General features: G+C 37.4%; 1 protein-coding gene across 1 annotated transcript in view; it reads right to left on the bottom strand.

Moving 5' to 3' along the window:
* Positions 1 to 24,462, bottom strand: part of LOC145165086 (protein CURVATURE THYLAKOID 1A, chloroplastic-like) — an 82,065-nt gene that overhangs the window by 57,155 nt on the left and 448 nt on the right. Inside the window, exons 2-4 of the mRNA XM_079083715.1 lie at positions 24,091 to 24,256; positions 21,842 to 22,046; positions 21,690 to 21,762 (exon numbers count right to left, since the gene is read on the bottom strand). Coding sequence (XP_078939841.1) covers positions 21,690 to 21,762; positions 21,842 to 22,046; positions 24,091 to 24,256 — 444 coding nt within the window. The remainder of the gene's footprint in view (positions 1 to 21,689; positions 21,763 to 21,841; positions 22,047 to 24,090; positions 24,257 to 24,462) is intronic.

The raw sequence follows: 24,462 nt of genomic DNA, 5'->3' as shown, positions 1-24,462 counted from the left end.
TATGTTCTCCTATCTTGTCCAATCTCAGCGACCGAATTCGAGGAGCCCAACACTCGGCAATTACCGAAAATGACATGCCCACGGGAATTGATGGGGAGTTGGAAACCAAATCTGATGGTATTTTCTATTATCAAGATCACATCTGGATCCCAGATCGTGACAATCTTCGCATATTCCTGATGGAAGAAATCCATAAAACCCGATATTCCATTCATCCGGGCACTGACAAGATGTATCATGGCCTGAGAACCAATTATTGGTGGTCGGGAATGAAAAAGGATATTGCTTTATTCGTGGGCAAATGTCTTACATGTTCCAGGGTCAAAGTAGAACATCAACGACCCTCTGGACTATTGGTCCAACCAGAAATCCCCAGGTGGAAATGGGAAGCGATCGCCATGGATTTCGTAACCAAACTTCACCGTACCACAAAAGGACACGACAGCATTTGGATAATCATTGACCGTTTGACCAAATCCGCTCATTTCCTTCCCATCCGGGAAAATTTCAAAGTCGAAAAACTTGCTTGGATTTACATCAACGAGATAGTTAGTCGGCATGGCATTCCTCTCAGCATCATTTCAGATCGTGATGGGAGATTTATCTCTCGGTTTTGGCAATCACTTCAAACAGCCATGGGAACCCGCCTCGATCTCAGTACCGCCTATCATCCTCAGACCGATGGTCAATCTGAGAGGACAATTCAAACACTCGAAGATATGTTGAGGGCGTGTGTCTTGGATTTCGGAGGAAACTGGGACTCTCATTTACCGTTGGTGGAATTCTCCTATAATAACAGTTATCATTCTAGCATCAAGATGCCACCATTTGAGGCATTGTATGGCCGTAAATGGCGATCTCCTATTTGCTAGCATGAAATCGGTGAGTCCCACGTGATTCGCGCAACAGTGGATTCTCCAATCGTTGGTCCTGAGCTTATCCAGGAAACAACCGACAAAATCACTCAGATTCGCGATAACCTTCTCGCATCTCGTAGCCGACAAAAGAGTTATGCCGACAAGCGACGCAAACCGCTTGAATTTACCGTAGGTGACATGGTCATGTTAAAAGTGTCCCCATGGAAAGGTGTGGTTCGATTTGGACGCAAGGGTAAATTGGCACCACGCTACGTAGGCCCGTTTAAGATCATAAAAAGGATCGGACCAGTAGCCTACAAGTTGGATCTACCAACAGAGCTTAAGAAAGTTCACCCAGTATTTCATATAGCCAACCTCAAGAAGTGTTTAGCAGACGAGAACCTTCATGTTCCTCTCGAGGATATCCAAATCGACGAGACAATGCATTTTACCGAGAAACCCTTGGAAATTGCCGACCGAAAGGAAAAGCAACTCAAAAGAAGTCGCATTCCCCTGGTTAAGGTCAGGTGGTAGTCGGCACGTGGACCTTAGTACACATGGGAGCGTGAGGATCATATGCGTACCAAATACCCACAACTTTTCTCTTAAGGTACTGTCTTCTTAAATTTCGGGACGAAATTTCCTAAAGTAGGGGAGACTGTGACATCCGCCTAAAATGGATTCGGGTCAACCCAACCCAATTGGAAATTTAATAAACCCTACTCAAGATTACTTGACGCTAATAGGATCAAAACCCATGCAATACGATATAACTTGACGTTAATAGCAACATAGTATTGTACAACGTTATAACTATAATCAAAGTAAATTATGATACCATATTAAAATAAAATCAAAGTATAATGCTCTAATTAAATTAAAAGAATCAAACTTGAATTCTCTAATTAAACTTCAAATCAAAGTAGATTGTTATAATCAAATAATAACCTATCTTTTATAAAACTCGATTTTTATAAACTTTACATTAAATTTTATAAAACTCTATTTTTTATAAACTTTACTTTAAATTTTATAAAACTCATATATTAATTATGTAAAAGATGCTTGTGTTAGTGGGAAATTATGAAGACCACCAAAAGCAAAAAGATTATTCCCATGGTCTCCCACTCACACCTCCCATCCACTTTCCTTTCCTTTTTCTCCCAACACATTATTCTCTTCACCACTTAAATCTTCTCTATTCTTTCTCTCACTCTCAATCTCGAAATTTCCTCCAAGAATACTCATATTCCATCCAAGAACAATCTATTATACTCAAATCTTCATCCCTCTTGAAGCATTCATCAAGGTATGTTGTTAAAAGTTTCAAATTCATACAAGAAACAAATTAAATCCACCAAAATATCTAAAACTCATTTTTTTCATAAACCTGATTTTTCTCAGAATACCATCAATAAAATAAGAAGTTCTGGAAATTTTCAGAAAATAACTTATTTTTATTGAATTATCATAATTATTTCAATAAAGTAGGGCAATAATTCACATAAAATACTTGTTGCATTTAAAAAATTCTGAGAAAATTCAGGGATGACCTGTATACTGATTAAACATGATATATGAAGTTTCATGCATTTATATTACTGTTTACTATTATTTATGATTTTATTGATTAATTAATAATGAAATATATAAAAAATACTTCCCATAGTAACAAATATCTGAAACTTATACACTGGGCTCTACATCATGTTATAAAACTATGGTTAATTTTACAGATTTTTTGAGAATCATTTACTATTTTTCCCGAATTTTGTGTTGTTTAATCATTAAAATATTAAATAAATACTAAAACAGTTCAGAAAAATATACAAATTTTACAGTAATTCATACTGTATGAAATAATGATTTCCTAATAATTTCATAATTTTTCAATACTGTTTACTATTTAAAACTATTTTCCTAAGTATTTAAGCATGTAAAAATGCATTTTAATGATTATTTCATATAAATAATTGTTAAAATCTATAAATAATTATAATTAGGCAAGTTATTATTTTAATAAGAAATTATTAAAATCTAGCCTAAATTGAAAATATAAATTAATTATGCAAAATAAGTAATTCAATTTAAAATTCATTTAACAAATAAATACCTTAATATTATAATCAAAATGAATTATTGTTAATTCATCTAATATAAGAATACGTGTCTAATTATTTGTATTAATACTTCATTCTTGTTTAGCAGTTCCTAAACCAAAAACTATTAATTATATTAGGTTCTACGCCATTTTGACCTGAATCGTCTATCGTACGACACACACATTTCGTTTTGGGACTAAAGTGAGTAATCTACCACATACTTTATAATTTTCAATACTTTTGGGGTGTATCATGTGGTTCTAATATATTTCAACTTCATTTTATTGTTTTATCACAATTGAGACATTGTTGGGACATTTATACGTGAGTCATTATTTGTATAACTATTGTTTGTTTACGCTACATGTACTTGTAGTGCATTACCATTTTTAGTCTAATCTCCATGACTATGCCCGTATTCTTGAGGTACGTCATGGACAATAATAGCGCTATTGGGTTGACCACCCCGCCTTGGGACGCTAAGGTGATTGATCACACGTGGTTGAGTATGTATGATGATTAGATGCTCCATCCTATATATATTTATATATATACATATATATATATATATATATATATATATATATATATATCTATATATATATATATATATATATATATATATATATATATATAGGGTGAGGACTTATTGTTGTTGTTATCAATTGTTAATCAATTTTTGATTTATAAACATTTATCTCAAATACAATTGTTTGGCGACTTCAAAAGAAAACAAATTTCAAATTATAAATGTTTCAACTTCACAATTTTCTCTACTAAAATTTGATTACTCACCAACTCTCGTAGTTGACCTGTTTTTACCCATAGTGCAGATTTGAAGAATGAAGAATGATGAAAAATAGGTTGCGCCTTAGAAATCCACAAGACAATTTAAATTTGATGTAATAAATGTTGTTCGTATTTGGATATGTATTTGTATGTTGTGATTCTTGTTTGCATACTTAGTACTTAATTGAATCTAATCATATTATAACATAGTTGTCATGAGACTTTGAACAATATATCACGCCTTGATCGATTCCGACAAGGATCGGGGTGTGACATCAACCGGGTCAGGGGCACAACTATCTTGGAGAAGTCCTGAATGAATCTCCGATAATAGCCTGCTAGTCCCAAAAAGCTTTGAATCTCAGATGGAGACCTCGGAACCTCCCATCTCATCATGGCCTCCACCTTGGCCAGGTCGACCGAAATCCCATTCTGGTTGACAAGGTGCCCAAGAAACTGCACCTCGCGCAACCAGAACTCACACTTGGGGAACTTAGCATACAAGCTCTCCCTCCTCAAAGTGTCCAGAACCTCTCGTAAGTGCTCCTCATGCTGCTCTCGCGTATTGGAATAAACCAAGATGTCATCAATGAAGACTATCACTGACCGATCCAACATCGGTCTGCACACGCGGTTCATGAGATCCATGAACGTGGCAGGAGCATTGGTGAGCCTGAAGGGCATCACCACAAACTCATTGTGACCATAACGCGTCCAAAAGGCAGTCTTCTGCACATCCTCCTCTATTACCCTCATCTGATGATAACCTGAATGCAAATCAATCTTGAAGAACCAAGATGCTCCCTGTAGCTGGTCAAAAGAGGTCATCAATCCCCGGGAGTGGGTAACGGTTCTTTACCGTTACCTTATTCAGCTCCTGGTAATCTATACACATCCGATGCGACCCATCCTTCTCCTTCACAAACAGAATTGGGGCTCCCCAGGGTGAACTGCTCGGTCTAATGAATCCCTTGTCTAACAGCTCCTTCAGTTGTGTAGACAACTCTTGCATATCAGGAGGAGCCAACTGATACGGTCCATTGGCTATCGGAGCCGCAACAGGGACTAGGTCGATCCTGAACTCCACTTGCCTCTCCGGGGGTATCCCAGGCAGCTCCTCTGGGAATACATCTGCGAACTCTCGTACTACTGGCACATCCCCCACCGTCGCCTTACCCGCCTCCCGGGTGTCCATAAGATAAGCATCATATCCTGCGCAACCCTGCTGAAGGTAGCGCCTAGCCCTCACCGCTGAACATAAAGCTGGCCCTCGATGTGGCCTCTCGCCCTGAATCACCAGCTCTCCCCCATTTGGGGTTCTAATCCGCACCAACTGCTGCGCGCAGTCGATCAACGCCCCATTGGGGCTCAACCAATCCATGCCAATAATCACCTTGTTCCCACGGAACGGAATGGGAACCAAGTCTACCAAATAACGCTCCTCGAACAACCTCAGAACACAGTCCCTGAAAACCTCTGACGCTCGCACTGATCGATCGTCCGCAATCTCGACCTCTAGAGGGCAATCCAACATGCCTGGGGACTTAGAAAACTTCTTGCTAAGCGGAAGAGAGACAATGATCGGGTAGCACCCGAATCAAACAACACCTGAACTGGAATACCGTTCACATGGAACGATCCTAAACAGAGCATAAACATAACATATCAAAATCATAGCAACATAAAATAAGAGCATAAGGAAGAAATTATACCCGTCACCCCATCGGGCGCGGCGCGTGCCTCCTCGGCTGTCAACTGAAATGCTCGGCTCATCACCATTGGAGCCTTTGCCTTGACCTTCTGGCCATCCGCAACTCGTGCTGGAGTCGGCGCCACCACTGGCGCTGCTGCTGACAATCTAGGGAAGTTGGCCTTTTTATGGCCCCTTTGATTGCAATGAAAGCAAATCAGGTCTGATGTCTGAACTGTGGGGGCAGGGGCAGTACAATCCCTGCCAAAGTGTCCCGCCTTGCCGCACTTGTAGCAGCCTGACGATCCTGCTCTACAAGCTCCCTCATGCGGCCTGCCGCATTTCCTATAGTGGCTCTGGCCCGGCTGGCCCTTCGACCTAACGTCGGATCCCTTGGGCTTCTTCCCCTAAGCCCCAGTAACTTGTCCCTCCTCCGCCTTCCTCTTCCTGATGTGCTCCAACTCTATATCTCTCTCCCTTGCCCTGGCAATCATGGAATCCAGGGTCGGACATGCTGAGAAGCTGACATGCTCCCGAATATCAGCTCTCAACATGTCGTGATAGCGGGTCCTCCGCATATCCTCATCTCCCGCATACCGGGGCACCAACAACGCCCTCTCCCAGAACTTGACGGTAATCTCCGCCACCGTCTCTGTCGTCTGCCTCATATCAAGGAAATCCCTGGCCAACTGCTGAAGCTCCACAGCTGGCGCAAACTCGGCCTGGAACCTGGTCACAAAGTCTGACCAAGTCATAGCCACGTGTAATCGCCATACCAAAAATAAATACATAAATGTCAGGATCATACATATCCTCGAGAGGTCTCACACACTCTCCAAGTTTCCGGGTTCTGCCTCAACCTTCCTTGATTCGAGTACGGATCCTCTGCTTCCAGTAGTACGGGCCCATACTACCTTCCACATGTATCCGTACTTTCCTCAAGAACTGCCTTGACTTCATCAAGTCCATTTATACTAATACAACTTCCTAACTAAGCTCATCCTAGGCCTTCCTAGGGCACTCTCCTACCTACTCTCCGCCGTCAGCTGCACTAGGAGTCCCTACCACCTCTCCCTAACTAGCTTGTGAATACTGCTACATATCCGCTCACTAGTTAGTTAGAGTTAGCCAGAACCCCTATAGCACAAAGCAAGCAGCATTCGTGCATCGAGTAACCACAGCAAGCATAACCTAATCAGGATATCCTACTACTGACTAAACAGTCCTAGCATACAGCTCATATAACAGGCATTTCAAGGCATCCTTCTTAGATCCTTAGCCCTATTCTAGCATGCCGTTCTCAGAATCATAAATCATATGACATAACATAACAAGTATGGGAATCTTGGGGAAAACTAACTTGAGCTCGGCCGGTTGCATGCATCACACACCTTGTTCTTTCTCAAAATCTTTTAACTAAAATTTTAGAAAAATGTTTTCTTTGTGAAAAATCTTTTAATCCCTCGGTTTGAGTCCAAACACCCCCCCCCCCCCGAGGGTGTGTCCGAATCCCTCAAACCAAGGCTCTGATACCAACTTGTTGTTGGGTTTTGAGCATACTAACACTCCTATGGTGTACATGCAACCCTAGAAACCTTGGATCTATGTTTTCTCTAAAATACATGCAAATTTGATTTCCAAGGTTTACAACCTAACTAGCATGTTATGGGGAACTTGTAATACAAAACTTTAAGTAGAATAACATACCTTACTTTTGTGGTTGATTGCTTGGAGTTTTTGAGCCTAGCACCAATAGTGTGGATGCCTCAAGTGGTGTCACAAATCACCCAAAACAACTTGGAAATACTTGAGAGAATATGATGCTAGCTAAAATCGGCCCACCCTTGTTTCTCACACACTCTAGTGCCAATTCTAGAACCAATGACCTCTTTATATACTATGGAGGATTAGGGTTACACCCTAATACCCATGACTCTTCATTTACCTAGATGAAGTGCAACCCAAATGGACCATGCCGGGTCGAGTCAAGTCCTACCAAATATAGTTTACGGATTTAGACACCTTATCCAACACTTGTAACATCCCAATTTTCAAGGCCAAAAATTTCATTTTTAAATTAAGTACCTCATGAAATATTATGCCGAAACATTGTCAAGTTACATCAACTTATAAAAAAACATAACGTCATGTTTCAAAATCAAAATATCAAGTGTTATGAAAATCAGAGTACAATCCCAGAAACTCCATGCGGAAATCATGTGTGTGTGATGCGCTGCTACACCGTCGGCTCCTTCCCCTTGGACGAAGAGGTACCTGAAACCAAAAATGAAACTGTAAGCACAAATCTTAGTGAGTTCCCCCATCATACCACATATCAAAACCACATACATATTGCCGGCCAATTCTGGGGTGCCCGACCTACCCATGTCAGGCCATTCTGGGGTGCTGACCTACCCATGTCAAGCCATTCTGGGGTGCTGACCTACCTGTGTCAGGCTATTCTTGGGTGCCGACCTACCCTCTGGTCTATCTCAACCGAATACGGGGACTATTTCACCCCTTACCGCTAACATATAATATCATATCATATTCGTGATGTCATACATATCTGGGGTGTCCGACCTACCCATTGGTCCTAGCGACCGAATCGGGGACTAGTCTCCTCCTACTGATACTATCTCACATAACATAGCATACTAGCATACACATATATAACCCAGATGATTATCACAAAGACAATCACCACAACTAAAGAATTACTAGTGGGTCGGCCTTGGTGCCTTAGACCCACTACAACTGGAAGGTAACTCACCTTGATGTCGTGCAGTGTCTGAAATGTCCTCGGCGTGAAAGTCGACTCCCTTCTATTCCTCAATCCCTACATGGCAACTGACGAGCGGTCGTTGTCGCGTCAAAAATAAACCTTATTTCCACTAATCTAGCGAGTGGTAAGTAAGGGTCGGATCCAGAGGAGCTTATGGTTAATAGTTTAGTTACTATTTTGATTTAACGATAAAGAAATAATGATTAATTTGAGATTTATAAATATGATGACAAACAAAAAATATATGATTTTAATTCAATTAAAAACAATGATCGCTTCCGGTTTCAGAATTAATAATTATAAGAATTAGAAATGAGTGTTATTAATTTTTCATAGTCGATTCAATTAAAGTCTAAGTCCAAAATAGAAAATAAGTGTAACCGCACCCTCCGTCCTACACACCGCTATTGGATGATTTGGCACGGTGGGGAGATCACTTAAAATTATTTTAAACTTGGAATAATTAATTGATAAATGAATAAAATAAGTGTAACGATTTTATAATGTTAAAAACATAAACAAAATCCACAAATAATATTCAACAAATTCAAATGTTCACACCCAAAAATAATACAATAAGTAAGAATTAAAACCTACTCCCGGTTGCGATCACGAGAGGATTTAGCCGCGCATTGTAGACTTATACAAACTCATATTTGTATTCTTGAATTCTTGATGTCTTGATCTTGAATCTTGAAAAGTCTTGAATCTTTGATGGCTTGAATTCTTTGAAAAAGAAAGGAATTTGGAAGACTAAAATGCTTCCAAAAAAATATAGAAATTTCCTAAAGAAGGTGGTGGTATGAAAGTAGATTGGTATAAGAGGTATAAGAGGTATAAGAGGTGTCTTAGAGATAAGAGGTGTGTAAGAATGTAAGAGGGTGTGTTGAAATGGTGATTTTGAGGTGGTATTTATAGTGAATTTTTGGAAAATTAAATACCAAAAAGAATGAAATAAAGCTAGGAATATTAAGCTTTTAGATTGGATCTAAGATCCAATCTAAATCTCATGAAAAAGAATTCAAAAGAATTAAAAAGATGGAATTATTTGGTTTTGTTGGGAAGAATTTGGGTTTAAAATAGGAAAAGTGGTGAAAAAGTGGTTAAAATTGGTTGGAAAGTGTTTAAAAGATAGGAAAACCCGTAGGTTCAGCACATGGCACAAGTACTTGGAGCTGGCATCAAAACGGCGTCGTTTAGGGCCATTTTTCGCGGGTCCAGATCGGGTCGGAATCCGGGTCGACATCGGGTCGAGGCGCGGATCTTCTGTGAGGTGATACGAATCGGAATCGCGGGTCGGAGCGGATCGGATCCGGTGCGGGTCGGATGCGACGACGTCACGGATGACGTCATATGCGGATAAAAGCGCAGATCCAACCCGGGTCGGAGCCGGGTATGGATCGGTAATATCGGATCAGCTTGTGAGGTAAAATGGATCACGGGGCGGGGCGGATCGGGTCTCGGATCTTCGGATCTGGGTCGCGAGTTTTTGGGCTTCTGGGTTTGGGCTCCGGGTTTGGGCTGATTCCGAGATTTAGATTTTATTTTATATTTTTTTTTTCTTTTTTTTTGTGAATTAAATTAAATTAAATTAATTTAATTAATATAAATTATTTTTTTAGAAATTAAATAATTAATTCCCAATAATCTATTTTAATTAAACCTCATTAATTAATTTAAATTCTTTTTATTTATATAAAAAAAAACATGATTTTTATATATTATTTTTATTTTGATTTTATTAAAAATACATTTAATTAAATTAAATTATTTAGAAAATAATAAAATTATTATTTCCTAAATAAATCATTTTAATTAAATTATAATTATTTTAAAAATACAATTTTTCATTTTTTTTATTTTGTTTTCTCGTCTTTCCAAACCCGAACATCTTCAATTCTTTTGTTTTCAATCTTGATTTCTCTTCGTGTAATTCCTTGAACTTCTTTTTGCATCTTTTTGTACCATTTTCATCATATTTACCACCTACAAACATAATTCAAATACATGTCAAAGTAGCACCATTCTTAGATAAAATCGGTTATTTTACATAAATTATAGTATATATTAAGCGTGATGTAAAATATACCGATCAAACCTCCCCAACTTATCTCTTTCGCGTCCCGAGAAAGATCCAAATGTAATTGATTAGTGTGCTAGAAAACTTCTTTGATGTTTTTGAAAACTAAAGATATGAATTATAAACTAGTTTTCACATGGAACCATAACAGAATTAAATAGCACCAATCAATACCACCTGATCAAGATATAGCAACAAATGAGGTCACATTTCTTTCTTTGAAGTGGAGACGTGTTTCAAGGTCGATTTAAAGATATCGTTTTACCATAGGCTTGATCTACCTCTACTTAGTGACTACTTAAATAGCAATCAAAAGGACTTTCATCTTGTAATGTTCGGCTAAGGGTAAGGTAGGGATGTTTTTGGATTGGTGACTTGGGTCTTTTAGACTTTAAGAGCACAACAAAGATAATTATTATAACTCGATAAATACAATACAACTATATACAAACATTAATAACATCTACAACTTATATAAAATGACTCAAAACGTTTAGATAAGACAAAAATCTTTTTGGATTATGTTCAATTTAAAAATCATGACATTATTTGAATATGTCAATTCAAATTAAAATTTTTTTATTATTAACAAAAACACAAAAGTTATTCAAACTAAAATGCTTGGTTCTGGTTTTTTTTTTTTTTTTTTTTTTTAATTTTTTTTTTTTGAACACAACAGATATATATCAAAATATGGAAGCTCAAACTTTAGATTTGTTTCTAAACTTTGAAAAAATAACAAATAACACATAAAAAATCTCACATCATACAACTTTAAACTTAGGCTTAGATTTTCTAAAAATGTCGAAAATTTGTGTAAAATGTTTCGAACAACGTTAATTTCTTGATATCTAACCTTAAGTTTATAAAACTATAAATACTTACACAAACAAAAAGAGAACATTCAAATAAAGGGGTAGCTGTCTTCTTTTTCAATTTATATATATATTAAACCAATTTTTTAGAACCAAGCAAGAGAAATTTTCTGAAATTTCACAATTTATTTGACTCGCTAAAATATGAACAATATATATAACAAATACATACACGGAAATGATAAAACTTTGCTTTATAAAGTCGAAAGACATGGTAGGAAAGTGTTTGGGATATGGCTTAAATCTGCTTAAGAAACGAACAGGCTAAGGCTCAAAGTGGTTAACAACATGGATTTTAAATACAAATGGGTAGGCTTAAGGGTTAATTGGCTAAAAATAAAAATAAATGAATTGCCTTTATCATTTTGATATTCAGTATTCTTAAAATAGAGTTAAAACAAGTTCTAGAAAGCTGATCTACTGCATGAAATGTATCAGTCTGTTACGGTCCACTATTATGCATCCTATTGTTTGTTTCTATATCCATACAAGTAATACTAATTGGTGCTTCAAAATGTTTTTTTTTTTTTTTTTTTTTTTTTTTTTATGTTTCCTGCTATAATTTGGTAAAAGCACACTAACATACTAACACAATTACATTCTTTCCTTTTGGGGATAATTTCTTATTTATATTAAAAAAAATCACACAAAACAAACAAAAAATCGAGATCACCTGATAGTTCTTGGTAGAGGAGGCTTTTATATCTTCAAAAATAGGAGAAAAATGTTGAATTTTTTTTTCTTGTTGAGCTCCATCAAAACCAAAAATTGCAGCATATTTGGTTTGTCGCCTTTTTCTCATTTAAGTATACCTCCCCAACTTTAAACTTTGCATCGTCATCGATGTAAAACACAAAAGAAAACCATAAAACAATAAAATGAAATAAACCACAAACACACCAAATAAAATAAATCCATCATTTTCGCTGAGGATCGCGATTGCACTTGGCATGTGCAACAAGCCTTTTAAACCCCTAGGTTACCCTAGTGGACGAGTGAAGTCTCGTGAGGGTTTGCAGTGAACATACCCACAAAGTTCTCGGGTTGCCTCCCGAAGTAGCTCTAAGTTTAACGTCTTCAGCCAGACGTGTTACCTCGAAGTAAAAACTAGATGACGTAAGTGGGTTGTTCTTGTAAAAAGTCAACCCGTTCTACTTGTACCTCATGTCGTGTGGCGGATGAAATATAGGGCTTGAGACGATGCCCGTTTACTTTGAATGACTCACCGCCTTTTTCATCTTTGATCTCAATCGCTCCGTGAGGTGTGATATCAACTACTTCATATGGTCCTGACCATTTGCTTTTCAATTTCCCGGGAAAAAGCTTTAACCGTGAATTAAATAGCCACACTTTTTGTCCTTTTTCAAAAGTTTTGATCTTTAATTTTGCATCGTGGAATGCTTTCATCTTGGACTTATATGTGACAGCATTATTGTATGCCTCATCCCGGAGTTCTTCCAGTTCACTCAATTGTAGTTTTCGTTCTTTTCCTGCTTGATCATACTCCAAATTTACTTCTTTGATGGCCCACAATGCTCGATGTGCTAACTCAACCGGTAAGTGACATCCTTTTCCATAAACAAGTCTATAAGGGGTTGTGCCAATCGGTGTTTTGAAAGCAGTCCGATAGGCCCAAAGCGCATCGTCTAGTCGAAGTGACCAGTCTTTGCGGTCAGGTCTAACGGTTTTTTGTAAAATTTCTTTGATCTGTCGATTAGACACTTCCACTTGACCACTTGTTTGAGGGTGGTAAGGTGTGGCAATTCTATGATTCACACCATATTGTTTGAGTAGTTTGCCAAATTTAAAGTTTTTAAAATGTGACCCCCCATCACTGATGATCACACGAGGGATACCATGTCTCACAAAAATATTTTTCTTGACAAACTTACAAACAACATGGTGATCATTTGTTTTGGTGGCCTCGACTTCAATCCACTTTGAGACATAATCGACAGCCACCAAAATATAAATATTGCCGAAAGAAGTTGGAAAAGGACCCATAAAGTCAATTCCCCACACATCAAATATTTCAACAACCAAGATGGGGTTTAATGGCATTTGGTCTCTTTTTGAGATCCCCCCAACTTGTTGGCATTTCAAACAGGATTTAACAAATACATGCGCATCACGAAAAATTGTTGGCTAGAAGAAACCCGTGTCTAGAACTCTGTGACCCGTCTTTTGAGCACTGAAATGTCCTCCACATGCGTATGAGTGACAATGAGCCAATAAATCTTGAATTTCATGGTCAGGGACACATCTCCGAATTATTTGATCTGGTCCAATCTTGAATAAGTCTGGATTGTCCCAAATAAACCGTTTTGCTTGTGTCATGAAATGTTTCATCTTTTGCTTTGTCCAATACTCTGGTATTTTTCCTGTAGCCAAATAATTCACAATATTAGCAAACCAAGGTAATCCATTGATGTTCAATAATTGTTCATCGGGAAAGGTATCCCGAATTTCATCCTTGAAAGTGCTTGATACATCAATGGGGAGTCTGGACAAGTGATCAGCTACTACATTATCACTTCCTTTCTTATCCTGAATTTCTAAGTTAAATTCTTGTAGTAGCAATATCCATCTAATAAGCCTCGGTTTTGAATCTTTCTTTTGCATGAGATGACGCAAAGCACTATGGTCCGTAAAAACAACAACTTTTGACCCCCAAACATATGAGCGAAATTTGTCTAAAGCAAAGACAACTGCTAACAACTCTTTTTCCGTTGTTGTGTAATTCAATTGTATATCGGAAAAAGTTTTGCTAGCATAAGAGATTACAACGGGTTTTTTATTCACCCGTTGCCCCAATACAGCACCAACTGCATAATCACTTGCGTCACACATGATTTCAAAAGGTTGTGACCAATCAGGTGATCGCAATATTGGTGCTTGGGAAAGTTGTCCCTTTAGATTTTGAAAGGATTTCATACACGATTCATCAAAAGAAAATGGTGCGTCTTTAGAGAGCAAATTGCATAAAGGTTTTGAAATCGCACTAAAATTTTTGATGAATCGTCTATAAAAACCTGCATGTCCAAGAAAAGATCTCACGCCTTTGACATTTGTGGGAGGTGGTAGTAAGGAAATGAGTTGTACTTTGGCATGGTCAACTTCAAATCCTCTTTCAGAAACAACATGCCCAAGTACAACTCCTTCTTTAACCATGAAATGACTTTTCTCCCAACTTAAAACCAAGTTTGTCTCCGTGCAACGTTTCAAAACTTTTACCAATTGTTGGAGACATGTGTCAAATGTTGATCCAAAAATAGAGAAATCATCCATAAAAATTTCCAAGGACTCCCCGACCATGTCTGAAAAAATACTAGTCATTAATCTTTGAAAAGTGGCAGGGGCATTACATAATCCGAATGGCATTCGTCGGAAAGCGAAAGTACCATAGGGACATGTAAAAGTAGTCTTGGCTTGGTCTTCAGGATGTATAGGTATTTGATTGTATCCAGAATACCCATCCAGAAAACAATAAAACTTTTGACCTGATAATTTCTCTATTATTTGGTCAATGAAAGGTAAAGGAAAATGGTCTTTTAAAGTGGCAGTATTTAATTTGCGATAATCAATACAAACCCGCCACCCGGTTACCGGCCGAGTGGTTATCTTTTCACCACTTGAAGTTTCTACGATCGTGATGCCAGCTTTCTTTGGAACGGTTTGCGTTGGGCTAACCCATACACTGTCAGAGATTGGGTAGATGATTCCGGCATCTAACCACTTTAACACTTCTTTCTTCACGACTTCCCTCATATTAGGGTTCGATCTTCTTTGCGTCTCTCTTGATGGTTTTGTCGACGGTTCGGTAATGATTCTATGCATGCAAACTGCTGGGCTTATTCCCTTAAGATCGGCAATTGTCCATCCAACTGCGGCTTTGTATGTGTTAAGCACCTTCAGTAATGCTTGTTCTTGTTCCTCTGTCAAATCTGATGCAATGATCACCGGAAGCGTTTGATTTTCTCCTAAAAAGGCATATTTCAAATGCTTCGGTAATAACTTCAATTCCAATGCTGGTGGTTCTTCCAATGATGGCTTTATCTTTAAATCAATTGAATCTGGGAGATCATCAAAATTATTTGACCAAGTTGACGTGCGACCATGGATAGCATTCAGAAACTCTTTTTGATCTTCAATTGATTGAGATCTGTCACTGTCACAAAAAACATCCTCCAAATCATTGGTTATGTCCAGGAGCATATTTGTGGTATGCTCGTGAACACAATCCCCGATGGTGTCTATCATAAAGCAATCATTATGATCTGGAGAGTTAGCGTTCGGTTCAAAGGCTTGTAGTCTCAACTTGCGGTTGCCAAAAGTCACGTCAATTGCACCATCTCGACAACTAATTTGAGCATTTATAGTTGCTAAAAAGGGACGACCGAGAATGACATTTTGTTGTTTGTCCTTGAAGTGTTTTTCAGAGTCCATAACTATGAAGTCAACTGGGTAATAAAAATCTTCCACCTTGACTATGACATCAGGCAACATCCCCCGTGGTAATTTAAGTGACAAATCGGTCATGGACACAGTAATGTTAGTTGGTTGCAATGGGCCAAGGTCATATTTATCATATAAACTACCAGGAAGGACATTGATACTTGCTCCAAGATCAAGAAGTGCCTTTTTGATTTTTATGTTTCCAATTTCAATTGTAATTAAAGGTGCTCCAGGATCTTTTAATTTGGGTGGAAGTATTCCTGTCAAAGCGGCACTAACATGTGCTGTACCGTTTGATTTTGTTGGAATTCGGTGACGTCTCTTTTGAGTACATAAATCTTTGAGGAATTTAGCATAAGCCGGAATTTGCTTAATGGCATCGATAAGTGGGATGTTAATTTTGACTTGTCGAAAAGTTTCCCAAATATCATCATTTTTTTTAAAAACTTGTTTTTCTGGGTTTTTCAAAGCTGTTGGGTAAGGGGTGGTATTTGTCTCCACATGTCCTTCCTCAACTTTAGACTGTTCCGACTCATGCAATTTTCCTTTCAATTTATGTTCTCGTTCAATTGGTGTTTTAAGAGTCTTTTCACTTTCATTATCAGAAGATACATAATCCTCCACTAAAACCTCATCAGGATTTTTTAACGAGTTTGGTGTAGGCTTATGCACTTGATTATCATATGATTTACCACTACGCATAATACTTACCTCATTTACATGTGCGTTGTTGTTGGTGTTGGTGGTGGTGGTGTTGCTAGTTGAAGCTCTTGAGTGTTGAGGATTTACTTGCGTGGTGCCCGGAAGGTTGCCAGGTGGTCGCCGATTTATTTGCTCTGCTATTGGTCCCAATTGCTTCTCAAGTATTGAAATTGATTTGGAGTTAATTTCATTTTGCTTGAGACTTTCCTTCATCATGTTCATCAATTGTTCCATTTGCTTATCATGGTATGGTTCACTTGTCTTTCCATGATTTGCTTGAGAAGAAACTGGCCCATGATGTTGATTTTGACTGGATTGGCCCGAATTGTTGTTGCTGACCTTGTTGCCTTGCCAGTTTGGGTTGAAGTTGTTGTTGTTGTTCCGCCAATTTGAACTTGAATTGTTGTTGTTCCTCCATCGGTCATTGTTGCTTTGGTTGTTGAATTGATTGTGTTGTTGTTGTGGTCTATAGAAATTTCGCCTTTCTTCATTCAAGTCAGCCTGATCACCGGAAGAATAAAAGACTTCTTCAACTTTATCATTGTTTTGAGCGAACATGTTCCCTTTTCTGCAGTCTTTAGCCTTGTGTGGTCCTTCACATAAACTGCAAACAGTTTGAACATTAGATTGAGGGTTTTGTTTAAGTTGACTGATTTCAGTTGTCAGTTTCCGCATTTGGGAAAGGACTTCAGTCAGCACTTCATCGGTTTGATGTACACTCTCAAATTTAAGTTGTTTGTTTTTGTTGCCACGATATTGGACCGAATGAGCGGGACTGCCATTCATTGCCATTTCATCTATGAGTTCATAAGTTTCTTCTGGTGTTTTGTTCCTTATGGAACCTCCGACAGCTGCATGGAGTGATTGTTGTGTATGAATGTCCAAACTATTGAAGAATGTTTGAACCTACCTCCACATAGGTAGCTCATGATGTGGGCATCTTTGGAGTAGCTCTCGGTATCTTTCCCATGCTTCGTATAGCGATTCGCCATCTTCAGCTTGAAATGAAAGGATTTCATTGATCATCATGTTTGTCTTTGATGGTGGAAAGTACTTGGTTAGGAATTTGTCAGCCAAGTCTTCCCAAGTGGTGATGGATTCAGCGGGTAATGTTGAGAACCACCTCTTGGCACGGCCTCGTAAAGAGAAAGGAAAGAGGCGTAGTCGGATTGCATCTTCAGTTACTCCATCCATCTTGAACATGTCACAAATGTCCAAGAAACTAGTGATGTGTGTATTGGGGTCACTATCGGGTGAGCCATCGAATTGCGCACTATTTTGCACCATTTGGATCACATGCATCTTGATCTCAAAAGTTGTAGCTCCTACTTCAGGTCATTTAATGCATGATTTGGTCCCGTCAAGTGAGGGTCGTGCAAAATCTCCCATGGTTTTTCGGTCTGTCATCTTGTCGTCGGCTTTGTTGGCTTCTTCAAAAATTAAGGCGCGGTGAGTAACACGATTTCTTTTTTCCGCTCTTTCGATTTCTGAGTTAAAAAACAATGGAGAGGATCGTCTCGAATAACGAGTATGCATGCACAACAAAAAAAAAATACAAACGCGTAAAAGGAATTTAACAATTATAAATAAAGACTATAAGAATCAAATAAATTTTTTTTATATGTATTTTTTATATTTTTTTTTTATATTTTCGAAGTTATAAAAAAATCAAATAAACAAAAAAAGAAAAAAAAATTATATTTTTTTTATATATATTTTCGAAATTATACTTAAAAATCAAAAAAAAAAAAAAAAAAGAATTGTGATTTTTTTTTATATATGTATTAGAAAATTATACTAAAATATATATATATATATATATATATATATATATATATATATATATATATATATATATATATATATATATATATATATATCAAATAAACAACTAGAAAGAAAATGTGAAATTTTTTTATCAAAAATTTTGTTTTTAATTTTTTAAAAAATTTTTTTTTTTTAATTTAAAATAAAAATCAAAATAAATAACTAAATATTAAGCGCAATAGCTCCCCGGCAACGGCGCCAAAATTTGACGAGCGGTCGTTGTCGCGTCAAAAATAAACCTTATTTCCACTAATCTAGCGAGTGGTAAGTAAGGGTCGGATCCAGAGGAGCTTATGGTTAATAGTTTAGTTACTATTTTGATTTAACGATAAAGAAATAATGATTAATTTGAGATTTATAAATATGATGACAAACAAAAAATATATGATTTTAATTCAATTAAAAACAATGATCGCTTCCGGTTTCAGAATTAATAATTATAAGAATTAGAAATGAGTGTTATTAATTTTTCATAGTCGATTCAATTAAAGTCTAAGTCCAAAATAGAAAATAAGTGTAACCGCACCCTCCGTCCTACACACCGCTATTGGATGATTTGGCACGGTGGGGAGATCACTTAAAATTATTTTAAACTTGGAATAATTAATTGATAAATGAATAAAATAAGTGTAACGATTTTATAATGTTAAAAACATAAACAAAATCCACAAATAATATTCAATAAATTCAAATGTTCACACCCAAAAATAATACAATAAGTAAGAATTAAAACCTACTCCCGGTTGCGATCACGAGAGGATTTAGCCGCGCATTGTAGACTTATACAAACTCATATTTGTATTCTTGAATTCTTGATGTCTTGATCTTGAATCTTGAAAAGTCTTGAATCTTTGATGGCTTGAATTCTTTGAAAAAGAAAGGAATTTGGAAGACTAAAATGCTTCCAAAAAAATATAGAAATTTCCTAAAGAAGGTGGTGGTATGAAAGTAGGTTGGTATAAGAGGTATAAGATGTATAAGAGGTGTCTTAGAGATAAGAGGTGTGTAAGAATGTAAGAGGGTGTGTTGAAATGGTGATTTTGAGGTGGTATTTATAGTGAATTTTTGGAAAATTAAATACCAAAAAAAATGAAATAAAGCTAGGAATATTAAGCTTTTAGATTGGATCTAAGATCCAATCTAAATCTCATGAAAAAGAATTCAAAAGAATTAAAAAGATGGAATTATTTGGTTTTGTTGGGAAGAATTTGGGTTTAAAATAGGAAAAGTGGTGAAAAAGTGGTTAAAATTAGTTGGAAAGTGTTTAAAAGATAGGAAAACCCGTAGGTTCAGCACATGGCACAAGTACTTGGAGCTGGCATCAAAACGACGTCGTTTAGGGCCATTTTTCGCGGGTCCAGATCGGGTCGGAATCCGGGTCGAGGCGCGGATCTTCTGTGAGGTGATACGAATCGGAATCGCGGGTCGGAGCGGATCGGATCCGGTGCGGGTCGGATGCGACGACGTCACGGATGACGTCATATGCGGATAAAAGCGCAGATCCAACCCGGGTCGGAGCCGGGTATGGATCGGTAATATCGGATCAGCTTGTGAGGTAAAATGGATCACGGGGCGGGGCGGATCGGGTCTCGGATCTTCGGATCTGGGTCGCGAGTTTTTGGGCTTCTGGGTTTGGGCTCCGGGTTTGGGCTGATTCCGAGATTTAGATTTTATTTTATATTTTTTTTTTCTTTTTTTTTTGTGAATTAAATTAAATTAAATTAATTTAATTAATATAAATTATTTTTTTAGAAATTAAATAATTAATTCCCAATAATCTATTTTAATTAAACCTCATTAATTAATTTAAATTCTTTTTATTTATATAAAAAAAACATGATTTTTATATATTATTTTTATTTTGATTTTATTAAAAATACATTTAATTAAATTAAATTATTTAGAAAATAATAAAATTATTATTTCCTAAATAAATCATTTTAATTAAATTATAATTATTTTAAAAATACAATTTTTCATTTTTTTTATTTTGTTTTCTCGTCTTTCCAAACCCGAACATCTTCAATTCTTTTGTTTTCAATCTTGATTTCTCTTCGTGTAATTCCTTGAACTTCTTTTTGCATCTTTTTGTACCATTTTCATCATATTTACCACCTACAAACATAATTCAAATACATGTCAAAGTAGCACCATTCTTAGATAAAATCGGTTATTTTACATAAATTATAGTATATTAAGCGTGATGTAAAATATACCGATCAGCAACCCTTCTAAATCGTCAATTCGAACATACAACCCAAACCAGGGTCAACTCAATCCAGTCAAAGTCAACATCCAGTTGACTTGACTCGCCGAGTTGGTCAACCAACTCGTCAAGTCCATATCCCTCTAACTCGAACCAATCCCCGACTCAACTCATCGAGTCTAGCAAGAACTCGACAGGTTCTTCTTCAATCATACCATCGGGGCCATCTTCATCCGACTCGCCGAGTTAGACCTTGAACTCGTCGAGTTCATCTCCCTCATAAGAATGTGTCCAGCCTATTACTCGCCGAGTTGTATGAACAACTCGACGAGTCCATCTTCAAATATTGGGAGATTGCCTTGGACTCGCCGAGTCTGTTCATACACTCACCGAGTCCTATGATTCCCAGGTCCCTTTACGCGTCTAAACAACTAGGGGACTTCCTCCCTAACAACTGGTCCATCCACAGAAAGGATTTGGTGGTCAATACACCGCGACTCGCCGAGTTCCAAGAACAACTCGTCGAGTCCATCCTTGGCCAACACTCTACAGTCGATTTAAATGGGTCTTAACACACCAAAACCATAGATTTAGCCTCCTAATGTCCATTTTACACGTAAACTTCCAAACTTGGTACACATGCAAGAGGTCTTTGGCCCAAAAAGCCATAAAATATGGCCTCCAAAGTGTATGGGGTGTTCATGGCAACAAAATGGGCACCTTTGTGCCATAAAACCCCCAATAGACCTGGATCTAAAGCATACACTGACTTCCAACACTAAATCCCAAATACAACCTCTCTAGGGCTTAGAAAGATGAAGGAAAAGGCCCAAAAATCAAGATCAATAGACAAAGGTTCAGCTTCATACCTCCAATAGGCTGAAAATGAGCTTCAAACTCTGGATCTTCTTGTTTCCCCTTGGTCTCACAAGTTCCTTCCCTCTTCTCAAGCTTCACAACCCACCAAAAAGCACCAAAGTGGCCTTAGAACATACAAAAATGGCCAGGGTTTCGATATGATGTCTTCTGGGAGTACAAGGGACGATGGAGGCTGAGATAAGGTGTTTAAATAGGGTGCAAACCCTCAAATTTAGGGTTTCACTCAAACAGCGCCTACTTGCCGAGTCGGTCTCCCGACTCGTCGAGTAGGTCACTTAAATTCCCACGGATCACGACTCTACTCGACGAGTTGGGCCACCAACTCGTCGAGTCCCAGAGAAAACACATGAATTTCTTTAATTAAATACGTACCAGGAATCGGGTGCTACAAAATATGGATAAACCCTACATTCTTCTACTATTCAATTTGCAAGAAAATTACCTTGAAGAGAAGATATCGGTAAACAAACCATTCGGTATATCCAAGGCTTACCAACTCCAAGATCTTTGGAATTTGTGACAACATAATAGAAACTATATTATAAAACAAGATTTCAATACCACAATATACAAACAAGATATCGAAAGCATACCAATGGCACTGAGTTGACAACACCAACAACGATTGAAGATATCCATACTGCAACAACTGCTCCTCCTCCATACACTACAACTGTCGACTTGTTTTCAAGTGCATCCCACTTTTCCTTCAAGTCTTTGAAAAATTCATTAGCATCTGGAGCAGATGACGCATCTTCTGAGGACTTGATCTGGAACATAAATGGTATTCTCGACCTTGGTAACACGAGGAAAGTGCTATGAACTTTCATGGGGTATTGATAAATGTATTAGTTTTTATAAATTTAATGACAAATGTCACAACATTGAGGATGAACGAGAGAGAAAAATTCAGCCAAAAGGAGTGAATATCCAAAATTAGGTTGTTATATATAAAACCCAAAAGAAATAAATTGTGTTTTCTTAGTACTCAAACACGACAGAAAGAAGAAGATAAGAAAATGACTTTTCTAACTATGCATTGAAAGGAAAGCAATGTGAAAAGATACTCTGATCATGTTATTCATTTGGAAAAGAGGCCTATATATAGCCTTAGTACATCACGTGGAAACAAAGAAAGAAAACAATAAAATACTAGCTAACCTAAAGAACCAGTATAGGTATAACTATTCCCAACGTGCCCCTTGCAATTCTCCAACGTACACAATTTTATGAACCAGTCAAACCCCTCTACCCATTCTTAATCTCTAAAATCTCTAAATAAAGGAAAATTAAATACTTATTAATTCCAACCATGCATGTGACTACCAAACCGATTAAACCAACAATCACCCCTTAATCAATTTGCTTTGCCCATTATATCATAGCAATGCCTGCTCCTCATCAATTAGATTTACCTCTTGTTTTCCCACTTAAGACATTCATTGTTGTAGTGACCAAATTCACCATATTTTTAATATCTAACGTGACTTTTATCCCGTAGGAAACGTTCACTGCCATCCCGACTTTTTCTGGACCCACGACCTCTTCCCCGGCCACGTCCAAAGCCATACCGATTGGAACCTCCATTGCCACAATGCCTACAAACTTGTGATCTTTCTTCACTAGTAACCAATAAACCACCTTGAACGTCCTCTGTTTTCTCAGTTCCTTTTAAACGCTCCTCATACGCCTTCAATCTTCCCACGACTTCATCGAATAACATTAAATCCAACTCGAAAGCAAGAGCTTGTTTCTTTTTATTTAGATGTGATTCTTCACCCAACGTTCTTGCTTCAATGGTCTCCCATATGCCATGTGTATCCATAATGGACTTTACTTTGACTGCCCATACCGGATAATTCGTTGGGGTCAAAACCGGAATCTGATATGACATTGAACCACCATTTTTTACTGCCAACGCCATTTTTCCTTCCTTGTGACAACCCCAACCTTTTCCGATCCAACTTGTTCCAAGATTCCTTTTCCACCTGTCAAGAAAACCAAGCTCCTGCCTTTAGTGTTTTCTTTTACTTCCAAACAAACCAAACCAAAACCACTTGTTCTGATTTTTCTAGCTTGTCTTCTATGCTTCTGGTTAGGCTCTCTCTAACAAGGAACAAATTGATCAAGGATGGAGGTTGTACTTTTTCATCTTGATACAAGAAATGATTTACACCCATTTCAACAAACCTGGGTGCTCCGATACCAAGTGTTAGACATAAAACCCAAAAGAAATAGACTTTGTTTGCTTAGTACTCAAACACGAAAGAAAGAATAATATAAGAAAAGGACTTTTCAAACTTTGCATTGCAAGGAAAGCAAAGAGAAAAGAAACTTTGATCATGTTATTCGTTTGGAAAAGAGGCCTATATATAGCCTTATTACATCACGTGGAAACAAAGAAAGAAAACAATAAAATACTAGCTAACCTAAAGAACCGGTAAAGCTATAACTATTCCCAACGTGCCCCTTACAATTCTCCAACGTACACAATTTTATGAACCAGTCAAACCCCTCTACGCATTCTTATTTATTCAATCTCTAAAATCTCTAAATAAAGGAAAATTAAATACTTATTAATTCCAGCCATGCATGTGACTACCAAACCGATTAAACCAACACTGGTCACATTACCTGAGTTTCCTCGTACAAAAAACACACATCTAAACGAAAAAACACGTATAACTGAAACCAGTTACTTGAAGTTCTAATTAAGGAGTTCAATATAGATCTGACGAAGAGTCTAAACTAGAAATCTAAACATAGATTTGCCCGATTACTAGCTTCTAGACTACATGTTCAACGAAATGCTCCAGAGAAGTAGCACTAACTTGTAACTATATAGTTACCTAACACATGTTTGATCGAAGAAGAAAACGAACAAGCTGGAAGGTATGGTAATGTCGAGCAACGGACAGAGGGGGTGGTAGGAAGATGAGGTAATCCAATGGCGGTGGCCGTCGAGGAAGTTGTTGCCGCAAAAGCGGTCGCCAGTTTCAAAAAATCTTGCTATTCAGCCGACCACAACTTTATCTGCTATCCGGATTCCAGATTCTTCATTCTCCTGAGAGAGAGGAATCCGAAAAGGTGATTATATTAATGGAGTTTTCTCTCTTGTAAACAAAGAAGACCCAACATTTTAAATAAGGAAGACCTAAAATTTAAAGAATTATAAATTTAAAAATGTTTGTTTATGATTGGTTAAAACATGTTCA

The sequence above is a fragment of the Lactuca virosa genome, chromosome 3 (genome assembly GCF_052849685.1).
Source record: "Lactuca virosa cultivar CGN04683 chromosome 3, Lactuca_virosa_CGN04683_v6, whole genome shotgun sequence".
Lineage (NCBI taxonomy): Eukaryota > Viridiplantae > Streptophyta > Magnoliopsida > Asterales > Asteraceae > Lactuca > Lactuca virosa.
The sequence above is the reverse complement of the archived record's forward strand: the minus strand, read 5'-3'. Positions and strand labels throughout refer to the sequence as shown.